The sequence below is a fragment of the Schistocerca nitens genome, chromosome 1, assembly GCF_023898315.1.
Source record: "Schistocerca nitens isolate TAMUIC-IGC-003100 chromosome 1, iqSchNite1.1, whole genome shotgun sequence".
Classification (NCBI taxonomy): Eukaryota; Metazoa; Arthropoda; class Insecta; order Orthoptera; family Acrididae; genus Schistocerca; species Schistocerca nitens.
Genome location: NC_064614.1, coordinates 519,098,536 through 519,111,288, shown reverse-complemented (window position 1 = coordinate 519,111,288; position 12,753 = coordinate 519,098,536). Strand labels below are relative to the sequence as shown.

Here is a 12,753-nt window from a genome sequence, read left to right as displayed (position 1 = left end):
TGCAATAAACTTTAGACTTAAGTTTAAGCCTTTAAGACATTTCTTGTCGCTGACAACGCCTTTAAAATGATGAAATGAAAAAATAATGTTTATCGTTAACTTGTTCTCCCCTATTCATGCAGTAAAAGTACCGAATGAGGTATGACATTATGCACTGATCAGCCAGATCAAAGACCTGCTATCGATGTAAACCCGTCCAGACGATAGCAGCGTCACCTAAGGAGAAGTGACTGCTAGACACACACGGTGCGTGTAGTGTCAGTGAGCAAGCTGTCCGGGTGTATAATGGGCAAGGCGCACGATCTATCTGAGTTTGACGAGGGGATATTGTGATGCTCGGTACGAGCATTTCGGAAACTGCACGATTATTCAGGTACTCGAAGAGTGCTGTGATGAATGTGTTCAATACTTGTCGAACTATGGTGGAATTAACATCAGACTTTAATGCTAGGCAGAATATAAGTGTTTCAGAACTGGGGCGGAATTGACTTCAGACTTTAATGCTGGCCAGAGCACAAGTGTGTTTGGATACACAGTGCGCCGAACAGTCCTAACGGTGAGCCTCCGCAGCCGACAACTCATGCATGTGCCAATGTTAACACCAGGACATTGGCACTATACGTTGGAGCAGTGGCAGAGAGTGGCATAGTCTGAATGAATCCCGATACCTTCCTCATCATGCCAATGTCAGGACGCGGAACCATTGTCTTCCAAGGAAACAGCTCCTTGGTACCTGTACTGCGGGACGGAGACAAGCGGGCGGCGGCTCCATCAAGCTCTGAGGAATATTCACGTGGGCATCCGTGGGGCCAGTGGACTTTGTGCAAGGCACCGTGACGGCCAAGAAGTATCGTACACTGATTGAAGACCACGAACATCCCATCATGATGATAATGTTTCCCGATAGCAGTGGCGTTTTTCAACACGATAATGCGCCATGTCACAAGGCCATGGCTGTGACGGAGTAGTTCTAAGAAGACAGTGGAAAGTTCCAATTGATGTGCTGGCCCCCCAATTCGCCAGATCTGAACCCGATCTAACACATCTCGGATGTGACTGAACGTGGCGTCAGATCTCATCACCCCTTCCCCGAAATTTTCGGGAATTAGGTGACTTGTTTGTGCAGATGTGGTGTCAGCTCCCTCCAGCGACCTACCAAGACCTCATTACTTTCATGCCACGATGCGTAGCCGCTGTTATCCATGCCAAAGATGGACGTACCAGCTATTAGGCAGGTTGTCATAATGTTCTGGATGATAAGGGTAAATTATTACGTCTTTACTGCAAAATGTATTCGTGACGCACTTTAGAAACAGTATTCAAAATGTATGTGGAATATTATACCGCTGTAGGCCACGTAGTTCAGGAGATAAAACGTCATAAACAATGATAAACGGGAAAAACTGCCCCACGACGTTTAAATGCATTACTTCTTCGCTACTACCTCTATTCCCAATAAATTTCACAGACAGTATCCACATACGCCGCTGAATGTACCTAACACATAATATCATTGTACGGTACATAGTTCAGGAGATATGACGTCATAAACAGTGAGATCGTGGTAAACTGTCACATCGTGCATGACGTTTAAATTTGTTACTTCGTTGCTGCAAAGTCCATTCGAAACATATTCTGCAGACAGTCTCCATGTTTGCCGCCGAATGTACGTACAAAATTATATCATTGAACGACACATAATTCAGAAGCCGTTACGTCATAAATGTTAAAAACGAGGCCAGATGCCGCATGGTACTGGCATGGACACACAGCTATAAATAAATGCCTGGACAATGTTCGGTTTCTCCGCTAGTGCTTTTATAGATTGTGTTTAATAACTTGATCAAACTGCCTTCTCACTATGGGCAGTTGACAAATGAGTGGCATACGTTACGTGAAAACAATTTTTCAGAATGGAGAATCATTTTCAGGCTTCCTCGCGCATTTGATAATGGCTCGACGAGTTCTTCAGAACCTTGTACAGTCAATCTTTAAGTTATTCGATAATTTCGAGATGATTCTTTCATTTCGGAACCTTTTATTCGCTTTACCTCTTTGATTGTGGTATTAAATTTTCATTTTGCGCTAAAGCATTATTACATTTTGAATCTTTACTGTAAGAGTTTGCGAAGAATCTTTCCTTCATTTAACTCACGAAATCGGTGCTTGATTGCTTACCAGGACCTAAATTTATCTGCTTAAAAGGGTCATGTCACAAATTCCCTCACTGGCAGCCGACGCAAATTATGAGAAATAAAAAAAGAACTGTCGACGAGAAGACGCTCGCGAAACCAAACTAGAAACGGAGGGAGAGAGAAAAGGAGTACGGAAAGGGTAACAAACTTTTGAGCTGTAGAGATATCGAAGCCGTTAATGCACACATCACCCATGTAAAATGCGGAAAACTCTTTATTCTGCACGTTAACAGAGCAAATTAGTTAATATGCAGATTAGTCAGGTAATGTGCTCATTAACGGCTTCAATAAGATGTCTTTTTCCTTTCATATTGTCACGTCTCCCCTTCGACCTGTCTTACTGTGCTGATCCCGTACAACCAATTGTCACACACACAACAAGTCACTGCGAAGACTTACCTGACGTATGAGAGCCTGTTTCCAGTTCTGTGCCGTATTGAGTTCTTCTTAGTAAGAAAAGTGCGCTTTTAGGAGAGTGGCTAACATTTTGTCCGGTTATCTTACCAAAACAATTACAAAATTCATGTCTATATGTCTGAAAGTTACAATGCATTTTTTAAAATCTATTTTATTTTGTTTACTTTTTTCCCAAACTGTCTAACTCAGTTTGATACCTGTCTCATAAATACCACTCAACTTCCTCTTGCTAATTTCCAATTTTTAAAAATGTGCTAATGCGTAAGACGATTACATTTACTCAGGTTAGGATTACGTTTTGCCTTCGAAACGATGCGACAGATTAGCCTATAGAAATGTTGCAAGAAAAAAAAATGGCTCTGAGCACTATGGGACTCAACTGCTGATGTCATAAGTCCCCTAGAACTTAGAACTACTTAAACCTAACTAACCTAAGGACAACACACACATCCATGCCCGAGGCAGGATTCGAACCTGCGACCGTAGCGGTCGCGCGGTTCCAGACTGTAGCGCCAGAACCGCTCGGCCACCAGCGGCCGGCAAATGTTGCAAGAGACAGTACTTATGTCGATCGACGACGTTCCTTAAATGCACGTAAGGAGTGACCTGACGCACCTAAGTTTACGTCTCAAATAAATTCATTATAAATAGTACACCTTGGATAAGTGGAAAAGCGTGGCAGAATGGTACGGCGGACTGCCGTAACGCGATGACGTAGGTGCGCATATTCTGTTCCGTGCTCCCAAATGTTCTCAAAATAAGGTGATCCTAAAAATGCGGATGCTACTAGGCCGGCTGTTCAGATGAAGACAGTAGGACGTCAGTGAACCAACAAAGCTGTCTGTTATTCATCTTATTACATCAAAGACGCATTTCGGAACTAAAGCACGATCTTTTGAGAACAGAATTGTTTACTAAAATTGAGGCTGTTACAGAGGATAAGTCAGTAGCTTTGACCACCTATTTGGGCACCCACAGACTATATAACTACGTTCCGATGACCTCGGAAGACTATAAGCAGAAACTATGAGTAGATTCATGTAGTAGTCAAGAGACATTCGCCAATCGGGAGTAGCCGAGCGGTCTAAAGCTCTGCAGTCATGGACTGTACGGCTGGTCCCTGCGGAGGTTGGAGTCCTCCCTCGGGCATGGGTGTGTGTGTTTGTCCTTAGCATAATTTAGGTTAAGTAGTATTTAAGATTAGGGATTAATGACCTTAGCAGTTAAGTCCGATAAGATTTCACACGCATTTGAACATTTTTGAACAAGAGACATTCCAACACTAAAACAATATACAGCAGCACCGTCATCAGATAGTTTCCCTTTGTAATAATTTAGAAACACTATGAGCTACCCAAGAGGCGGACTCTATTTGTAATCAGACATATTGCTAATTCGAATAAATTTTTCACTATTCAGTTAACTAATTGTTTTGTTCTTACTAACAATTAGTGAGTCACCAGTTCATAATGAAATACTTCACATAAATATGTTTTGTGAACCAACTCAAGCCGGCCGCATTGGCCGAGCGGTTCTAGGCGTTTCAGTCTGGAACCGCGCGACCGCTGCGGTCGCAGGTTCGAATACTGCCTTGGGCATGGATGTGTGTGCTGTCCTTAGGTTAGTTAGGTTTAAGTAGTTCTAAGTAGTTCTAAGTTCTAGGGGACTGATGACGTCCGAAGTTAAGTCCCATAGTGCTCAGAGCAATTTTTTTTGAACCAACTCAAGCACCGTTTAAATCTATACGCTTTTTAAATCATGGATACTGCGAGACGTGACATCTTACCATAATAGACATCTCCATAAGAGGTGTGAAAGACAGATGAAAATTGGGTGTCATTTCTTTGTTCTTGGTGGACGATCAGTGCGTTAATAAGATCTTTACATAGTGTTTGTTCTCGTTTAAAATTTTCTGTGTGTATTATTATGCGTTCTTAACTGATCATGGACAAGGTTTCTTTACGTTTTAATAACGCTGGTCGAATTAATTCTAAATACAGGTTAAACGGCGAGGGAAGTAGAAGTGTGAAAAAGTTAAACATTATGTACAGGATACTTCGTTAAACATTCTGAGACAACGAACCTAAGGTCTAAAAGACTAAAAAAATTAACTAAAACGACAAGAGCTTTAACAGGCCTATTGATATCGCAGTACCTACGTGAAACGTTGAGCGTTCCATCTGCCGGATTTTTTGCCCTGCCTAGTCCTTCTTTTCTGGGTAATCCGTATTTCTTACATTTCATGATCCTCCGTCACTGACCATTTAATCATCTTTAAATGCTTTGAATCCCTCTGCATTGTTTAGTTTCTCATTTTTTTTATTTTGCTCTAAAGGTATTTTGTTTTACGGCTATATTCATGTGAGATATCTCAGCCAGTTCTCCTAGACTCCCTGAACATTAATGGCAGTAAGATTTCGCTAAATAAGTGCTATTTCCACAGGATCGTGGTTAGACAAAAAGACTAAGTGTAATCGCTTTGGAAGAAGAACTGAATGCTAAGAGGCAGAATGGTGCATGTCACCACATTCGCTCCGAAGAGAGTATTCATCTCTATCACAGCTAACACAACTTGCGAAGTATGTGATGTGGACACTATTTGTAAAAAAAGGCAGTACCCAATGAACAGTGCCTACGATTGTTTATATAATCGTACGTGCCAAAGATCAATGTTTCGTTAATTTTTAAATAAAGACACTTGCATTATACTCCAAAAACGTGATCATGATGTTGGACTGCCACGCTGGTGACTCGTGTTCAAATCTCACTTCTTTCGCTATTCGCTGTATTTAAATTTTTGTTTGTGTCGTGGTGTTCGTCCGTTTGCAATAGCGGGTTCTAAGGAATGGACCTCTAATGCCAGTTCAAAAAATGGTTCAAATGGCTCTGAGTACTATGGGACTTAACTTCTGAGGTCATCAATCACCTAGAACTTAGAACTACTTAAACCTAACTAACCTAAGGACATCACATACATCCACGCTCGAGGTAGGACTCGAACCTGCGACCGTAGCGGTCACGCGGTTCCAGACTGAAGTTCCTGGAACCGCTCGGCCACTCCGGTCGGCTCTAATGACAGTTGATTCTGCACAACTGTTCTATTAGCAGCCGAAAGGAAGTGGCTTTCGGATGGGAACCGCAAAGATTTGACGGCAAGGCGACGAGTCAACCGAATCCTCCACCGGAAAACACATCTGGTGTGTCATAAGCGGCAATAGTGACGGTATATGTGACATATAACACGAATCTCTTACCGACGCTCCTAATTTGTACACCTGATAAGTGAAATATTTATGCCTTGTTACCCGGTTTAGGTGTTCGAATGACTGTAAATGTGATTACTCCCCAAAAGAATGATGAAAACATAGCAATTTGTTACATAAGTTGCATCAAATGAACGTAACAGTTTCAAAGACACACAGTTTCTCTGTGCCAAGGCCTATGTTTTTAACGTTTTTTACGTTACATATTGAATATCTTTGTTGTAACATAGTTCACGCCTGTTTACTTGTTGTTTTCATTTCTGTGAGACATCTATGTGGTATCTCGCCTGCTCTCACTATTCATCACGTTTATTTGCCACGGTAACGTATTCTTACCACATGACTCATATTCCATAACGAAAGTCTGACAACTGCCAAGGCTACAGAAAGAGAACAAGCGTTTCAATGATAGGACGGACGGTTCACAATGTCGTGAAAAAGGGAAATAAAGTAAATGACACGAAGCCATTGCTGAACACACTCGCTCAATGTTGCACTTCCTACCTTGAACCGTCACTGTTTCCGTGTTTTTTTTTTTTTCACAGTTCAGTACACTTTATTTCAGTTTTCATGCTGTGAGGGGGGTGCGGTGGGGGGTTTCCCTTGTTAGAAATGATCCCCCCTTATTCAGTCAGAAGCCTGTGACACACTCATACCTATCAAGAGCACCACATTCCAATTCTGGGAATTCTACTATGGATGGTTCTATATTTCTACCAATTCCAAATCAAAAATTGTGATTTACTTGGTAGATTGTATGTACTCAAGTAACTCATTAACCAGACTTTGAAACTGACTCTATTATCTTTGAGAATGCTGGCAGGAGGAAAATGGATCTGTATTTTCTATGTCTTTTGAAATTTTTCATTTTTTTTACCAGAGACATGACTCTTGCATATTTAAATGCTCGATGTATTTACCTGAGGTGAATGAGTAATTTATTATGTGTATTAAGGAAGCTTGTCTGTTCAGTACACTTTGTTTCAGCACATTATTGGTACTTCATCGTAGCCTAATGGCTTTTTATTTTTTAGGTTTAGTGCGGTTTTTCTTTATTCATGCTCTGTGTATGGTAGTAACCTCTCTGTTCTTAGTGCATGATTATTTACAGGTGTTATGTTCGTTGTTAGCACTTTTTTGTAATTTCTCTGCAAAAGATAATAAAACAAGCTCGTTCACACAGTTTGCTGTGTGGATCATTTATTGCATTATCACCCTCCATTAGCTGTACTTTATTATGCTTCTGTTTATCTTCCACTGTTCCCTGTTAAGTGATATCCCGAGACTGTGTTGCATTATAAATTATTTTATAATTGAATGACTTTTTTCAGATATCTGTCTCTTTTTGTATCTGAGATAGGAATTAAAGAAATTTCGGTAGTTAAGGCTGTTTTTCATGGAACTAAGGTATCTAAGGACTTGGAAGAACTTCTTCATACCAGCTGTTATTCGTATGATTTAGTGAAGCACTGCCACTGAACTTCATGGGTTTTTTTTTTTTTCAAGGTGCCAGTTCAAATAATTTTGAAAACCTAGAGAATTTCTCAGCCCACTTCACCCCAACTAAAGTTTTCTAGTTCTACTGAAAAATCTTGTATTTCTTATCAATCTCTTTAGTAGGAGTACACTTTAGGGACTTTCTCCATACTGTTATTCTTTGTCAGAAATAGTCTGCGAGTCAGATATATTTTTTGGCAACATCACAGATTTCTCTGTCCATATTTGTTGACAAATGACCGATTACCACTGCCGTAATTGTAATTTTCCTTGTTGCTCTACTGACCAAAAGGAACATGCCAAAAGATATTTTTGGGGATGCTACTATTACCATTTGTGTTTATGTTTATGTCTCCAGACAAAATTATTTCAACTTCTCTAGTTTGGACTGTATGTAAAACATCTGCTAATTTATTTAAAAAAGTATCCACACTACATTTGCTTAAGTGATAGGCAAAAAAATCATGAACTTCTTGTCTATGTCAAGCTGTGTTAATTTAAAAGCTGATGAGTCAAGATGATGTCTTAACTTTCTGCATAAGATCGTGTAATGATTTAAACTTTCTTTTCTGACATAGATGCATGATTCTCCACTCTTTGAAGTACTTCATCAATAAGAAGTTGTCCTTACATACAGTGGAAATAATGCGTTTTCATTCTGTGCACCGTGAGACAAGTTACTGTGATGTTCAAAGATTGGAGCTCAGTTTCAAGTTGATGTATTTCATTTTTTATTGAGAGCATGTTTCCAAGAGGAGTTGTATTTCCAGTGCTTTATTTTTCATTGTGACATATAGTAAGCATTACATCTGGCACGTCAGATTCCAGTGAAGCCTTATTATAAAACTTTTGTAAGCTGTCAGAGATATTACTTAGACAGAGCTCTGATATCCGCATTTATGCTAAAAAGGATACTACAGATAGTTCCGCACGCGTGACCCAAGACCTGCTCCCTTACTTTCATGAAGTACTAATCTTCTCTTCCCAGTCCTGTTTAAATGTAGCCCAATCTAGTGAAAGCCCACCAGTCGTTTGTCCTGGGCAGTACAATCCCTATGCTTCCTAAACCTTAGTAAACTGTGGTATACATTTCTTGTTCCTAGTCCTACCTGAGACATATCTCTCTTTAACACTAACTGTACTCTCTGTGTCCCTACCTTCCTACGAACTACCAATCCTTCCCTGTTTCCTTCAGCTGTGTATCAATTTTCTCTTCCTGCTCTCAATCAAAAAATTCCTGCACTCTGCTCTGCAGTTCCAGGTGAGACCTTCTTCTGTTTCCCCAATGTTCTGCTCACTAAATCCCCTTCTCATTCCCCCTTCCTCCGACTCCCAGTGGAACATTTTACTATGCAGTGCTTGACAACAACTATGTCAAAAGGCATGTTACAGATCGTATCTTCTTAATTAGCATTGACAGTCTCTAAGCTTCCTATTTCAGAATATTTAGCGGATCATCCCCTATGTGTTGTGTACTGAAGTACAATGTATATTTCCCTAACATGGAAGTCTGCAGCCCCTGGAGGTGCACAGGAGGAGGAATTTGATGCTTCCCTTGTGTTTGTTGGTGACAAGTGGAGATAGTGAAAGGTGTGTTTTATTCTGTGGTGCAGGATGAACGTGGCGGTGCTGCTGGTGCTGTCGCTGACGCCCGAGCTGGAGGGCGCACTGGGGCAGCGGGCACCCTGCTACGAGTGCGAGGTCTACAAGGACCAGCATCCCCAATCCAGGCCCTACCAGGAGGTCAGTACACTACTCTCGCTCACTACAGGCCTCGCCCTAACGGGAAGTCAGTGTGCCTTACTTCGTTACGAGATTAGGTGCTGATTTGTACAAAAATGCGAAACATCTAATCTGTTACATGTAGAAGAAGCTATTGGATGTGTGTATCTGTTATCTCCTCCTGAGCCCCTTGACCGATTTCAGACAAATCTCGCACAGGAACGTCTCACGAGTATCAGCACTATGATTTTTTTAACCTTCCAGCTCCAATAGGAGGAGATATGGTATGTGGGGTGCCCTCCAGGACAGTCATGGTGTGTGAGAAAAGCATCAGCACGTCGAATCAACCTCATCTGCAGGCCAGCCTAAATTTCAGAGAGAGTAAAAAAGTTTTTCAGGCCCCAATATGTAGGCTGGCCTGCATGACAGGTATGTTGCGTTGACGTAGATTTGGCCTGCTTTACCGACTAGCTTTATACCGCAGCCTTAAAGTCAGAGGCAAATGAATGAACTGAATTGCAGGGTCTACTCATGTCGACAAGCATGGCTGGAGATAGACCAAAGCTCTCCTGCGAATTTTCGCAGGAGAGCTTTAGTGAAGTTTGGAAGGTTTAGACACGAGGTACTTATGGAAGTAAAGCTGTGGAGACGGCTCGTGACTCGTGCTTGGGTAGCTCAGCTGATGCTCGGACAAACAGTTTTGATTTTCCAGATAGTTCGTATCAGCACACACACTCCACTGTAGAGCGAAAATTTCATTCTGGGAGCACCCCCAGGCTGTGGATAAGCCATATCTGAGCAGTATCCTTTCTTCCATGAATACTAGTTCTACAAGTTTCGCAAGAGAGCTTCTGTGAAGTTTTTGAACGCAGGGGACGAGCTAATGGCCGAAGTAAAGCTGTGAAGTCGGCTCGTGAGTCGTGCTTGGATAGCTAAGTTGATGGCGGCACGCTGGCTCAGCGTGTTCGGTCAGCGGTATAGCTGCCCTGTGTAACAAAAACCTGAGGGAATGGATGAATGATGAACAAGCGTCATGGGACGTCCACCCCGAACTACCAATTGCGAAGGTTCAGATAGAAGAAACGATGAAAAGATGGAGGAGGAGGAAAGGAACTGAGAGGGGGGAGGACTGGGACAGAAGCCAGGTGGACATTGTAGCGGGATGGTGGGGACTGGGGGACAGATGTAGAAAGAGTGTGTGGGAGAATGATGTAGTCAGAGAGAGGGTAGAGGAAGATATTGTCAGAGAGGGCGAGTAGTAGATAGAGATAGAGGTGGGAGGATGTGATGGATAGGGAAAGGAGGAAGGTGTGTTCAATATCTGTATCGAAGCCACTGAGAAAAAGCTAGTAGAAAATAAAATACGCTGCGTGCCAAAAAAGTGAACCACTCAGAAAAGCCTGAGGAACGAAATATACCTTCATTGTTTGAGAGCGCGTATGATGTTCTTTCAATGATTATAAAATATAGAAAAATTTGTAACCAATTAAGCAGTAATCCCCACTTAATAGTATGACTTTTTAGGGCCTCTGGGCCGATGCATGCACTGATTCATTTCGGAAGGGTGTCATAAAGCTATTGGATCCTCAGCTGAGGCAAGCTGCCCCATAACCCTTGTATCTGGTCGTTGATACTCTGTATACACACACTGGGCCAGAGTTGACATCTGAGCTGCTCCCGCACATTTTCTATTGGGGGCATATCTCGTGATCTCGCTGATCATGGGAATACATCATCATGCAAAGAGTTGCAGAGATATTTACCATGTGCGGAGGAGCATTGTCTGGTTCAAAAATTGCACCATGACAGTATCTCATAAGAGTTAACACATGGCACGTAAAATGACGTTGATGCACCGCTGTGTCATCAGACTTCCCTCAGTTGCTAGTAGTTATGATCTGAAATCACATCCGATGGCTCCCCGTTCCATGGCTTCAGGAGTAACATTGCTATGATTTTCCAAAACATTGGAAGAACAGGACTGTCCCCAGGTGTCCTCCATACTTGCTGATGACGGTCATCTAGTATGGTGGACAAAAGTGATTCATTTCTGAGCGCAATGCAGCTCCGTTCTTCAGCACACCGTGCTTTCTGGTCATGGCGCCACTCCATATGAGACCGTTTGTGTGATGGTTTAATAGAAGGTCTGAGCGGATGACGCCTCTGCACCATGTCAGCGATCGTCTGGAAGCGCTCGTGGCATTCAAAAAAAGTGATTATTCAGTGAATCGTTTATTGTGACAGCTTTACATCGGGAGGTGCACTGCTGGCCGTAGTTGCCTCCAGCCCTGGTCACGGACAGACTCTCGGTGTCGGACGCCGCACCAGTCCTTGTGCCTGCGTCCTAGCGAGACGTCGTTCCTCTTATGTCGATACGCACGCTTAGCCCAGCCTGGTACAGCATAGATGGCTGCTACCGGCTGAGGGAGTGTACTCGATCCCACTCCGTGCCTCTTCTTCTCTGGACCACGCCATCCGCGGTGTGTTGTAGGTGGCAGGCGTTGAACCCAGTACTGCCGGAGTGGTAGGCCCCGCACCCGCATGCGCTTAGGCGTATCGGACGGTGGTCCACCAGGAACCCTGGTTGTCGTCTTCGGTCCAACACTCAGAGATTACATCATCTGGTAGTGCACTGCTGCTGGTAGTTCATCAGCTCTCCCGTCAGTAGTGGTTGATGTGACACAGTTGAAGTTCGTCAGTGGAGTTCAGCTTTGAGGCACTCCACGACTGGCTGGTACAGCGCTGGTTGATCTGAGAAAGGGTTATTAAAACAACAAGGTCATGGAACCGAATGTCGTGGACACGGATTCCATCGTTCCCATTGACCTGAACCGTTCTTCCCTGATTGGAGCTCGCGCTCCGGTATTTAAAGAGCTTTCCATGGTTCTGTGACGTCCGGTTTACTAGCGATGACCGCATGTGGCCTCTTGCTACCATTGCTTTAATTCTCTCTTAGCAGCTACTTAAATTGGTCTATGAGTTCTTTTCCCTAGCCATGACTATTGCTTCTTGCGGCACCCCGGCGCGAGTACGAGCGTGCGTGTTGCTTTGCTTATTCGCTGTCCTTTTCTGTTTTCCCGCTGTGTGTGCTCTCTCTTACTCAGCTACTGCAGAGTTGTAGACTGTGCTACCCGTCTCCATCACCGTAGTTTCTGGTCCGAAGCGAATCGTGGTGTAACCTGCCTATCTTACGTGAAGGTGGATGAACTCCGTTAAAAATTTTATAACTCGTAACCCGTATTACTCTGTGCCGCAACAGTGTTATCGGAAGTCTACGCATGAAAAGAGAATTCCCTTAGTGTGACTGCTTCTACTCTCACCAATAGTATGGGATGATGCTTATTCTATTATTTGTTTTTGAATGACAGGTGCAGAAGTGAAGGGATTACAATGTGCTCGGCTCACAATATGGCGGTGCTTCCTTGTGTATGGAAATTACATAAGATTGCTCCACAAATCTAAAAAATGGTTCAAATGGCTCTGAGCACTATGGGACTCAACTGCTGTGGTCATAAGTCCCCTAGAACTTAGAACTACTTAAACCTAACTAACCTAAGGACAGCACACAACACCCAGCCATCACGAGGCAGAGAAAATCCCTGACCCCGCCGGGAATCCACAAATCTGAATTTAGCACAATTCGACTAGCGACGAAATGC

General features: G+C 42.9%; 1 protein-coding gene across 1 annotated transcript in view; it reads left to right on the top strand.

Moving 5' to 3' along the window:
* The window catches only part of LOC126258634 (CCN family member 4), a 308,685-nt gene that overhangs the window by 119,598 nt on the left and 176,334 nt on the right, over positions 1–12,753 (top strand). Inside the window, exon 2 of the mRNA XM_049955661.1 lies at positions 8,986–9,115. Coding sequence (XP_049811618.1) covers positions 8,987–9,115 — 129 coding nt within the window. The 5' untranslated portion in view covers position 8,986. The remainder of the gene's footprint in view (positions 1–8,985; positions 9,116–12,753) is intronic.